Here is a 1,860-nt window from a genome sequence, read left to right as displayed (position 1 = left end):
ATAATTTCTTCTTTTACTATATTTTCCTAATTGCCCCAAATTAGCATGAACTAAATTATTTTTATAATTATTAATACGACAAAAACCCAACAGGTTCAAAAATAGCAAACTATATAAATAAAGCAAAAATGTTCCTACAAAATACATTCAAGTGTATTCTGTGAGGTAATAAACAGTATTATAGACTAAAGTGAATTACACCAGAACCTGGAAGAGTTTCTTACATAGCTTAGTGGTTATGAGCTTGGATCTGGAATCAGAGTCCTACGTTCAAATCCTGGTCCTGGACCTTAGGCAAGTTCCTTAACCTTGCTAAGCCTCCATCTGTAAAATGGGAATATTAATAGTACCTGCCTCACAGTAATATTGGAATTACATAAGATGATATATTACGATAAGCTCAGTCATGAGCATCTTGCAACCAGAGCAAATATGTGCATAAATATCAGTGCTCCCTTAGCCTCCATCCATGGCAGACATGCCCGATGGATCACAATACTCCTTCCCACTAAGGCAACACTTCATAAGCCAGTGCTACTCATATAGAAATTAATATGTAAGTTAGACTTATTCTGATCCCTAACCTAAATCATCCCAATAAAGGTACAGCAGTGTATTTCCAACAAACATGTGACATTTTGGTTGAATTTCAGTCAAAATTTGTTCAATTAAGAATGTGAATTACTATGAACTCCTATCATTTAGATTACTGATCACTAATGTGTCAGTGCTTTGGTTTTAATGCCCAAATTTCTTTTTCAATGCACATAAACGAATCAGACCACAGATATTTCAGAATTAAGACTATGAATTTTACTACCTTTCAAAAACTAACATGCATTTTTAGCACCTTAGACCTTTGATAAAAGAAAAAGCAGCAGTGAATGAGTAAGGAGGAAAAAGTTTTTTCTCTGGACATCACCTTTTCAGCTGCTCTCCGGTAAGCTCTTGTACGGAATCGGAGAAACACAGAATCTCTGAGGAACTGCAAATAAGGGTCAAACCCAGGGGGCCGCAGTCCAGCACCCAAATTAGAAGGAAATGAGCTTTCCACCAGGGTACTGATGAGCTGGCAAAAGGCCCGAGTCAACGGGTATTCTTCACACCGGGATTCTATTTCGTTTAGTTCAACCTTTCAAAGAAAAGTAAAAAAAAAAAAAAACTAATAATATAAAACTACCAGCTATGAAGCGTAGAGCACTTTGCAGACATTAACTCATTAATAGTGCTATATCACACCAAAAGACACATAACAGATATTACCATTTTTCATTTAGAGGAAAAGATAACAAAGATATTACATGAATCTAGATGGGTCAGATGAAAGAATTGCAAATTCCCACATATTGTCCCCAACCTTGAATTAAAAATAGAAATCTTTAATGTTTCTTTAAAAAAGATAACAAGAGAGTAGATAGAAAAGAAAAGAAGCTCAAACAATTAAATTCTCACTTCAAGTTGACTCAAGTAACCTAACTGAGTTCAAACCAAGAACTTTCAGTTTAGATGGCTGCCATGCAGCCATTTGAACTCAACTCTCAAACATTAAATATTTTGGTTCCTTTCATTAAGTTTCATCTTGATTTCAACACTGATCAGAAAACCCTCCAAATGAAAATATATTAAATTTGAAAATTACAGAAACTTAATAGGGTTAAGAATAAGTTTTCAGAGTCTTTTTATCAGAGTCTTTTTACGTATGAAGGAATATAGCATTTAAACTAAAAGGAAAACTTTACCTCAATACCAATAGCTTGCCTCTGGCTTGGAACCCTGACGGTCTGTAGGATCTTAAAACAGTAAGAAGTAGATGTCAGGAGCGTTCCTCATTCATCAATGAACCGTAGTGGCTTGGCAATG

The 1,860-nt window shown here is 35.0% G+C and overlaps 1 protein-coding gene across 1 annotated transcript in view; it reads right to left on the bottom strand.

The window, feature by feature from the left end:
• The window catches only part of NUP205 (nucleoporin 205kDa), a 129,034-nt gene that overhangs the window by 68,129 nt on the left and 59,045 nt on the right, over positions 1-1,860 (bottom strand). Inside the window, 2 exon segments of the mRNA XM_012642751.1 lie at positions 923-1,132; positions 1,740-1,790. Coding sequence (XP_012498205.1) covers positions 923-1,132; positions 1,740-1,790 — 261 coding nt within the window.

Source organism: Propithecus coquereli, unplaced genomic scaffold (genome assembly GCF_000956105.1).
Source record: "Propithecus coquereli isolate 6110/MARCELLA unplaced genomic scaffold, Pcoq_1.0 Scaffold186, whole genome shotgun sequence".
Lineage (NCBI taxonomy): Eukaryota > Metazoa > Chordata > Mammalia > Primates > Indriidae > Propithecus > Propithecus coquereli.
This window is presented reverse-complemented; position numbering and strand designations above follow the sequence as displayed.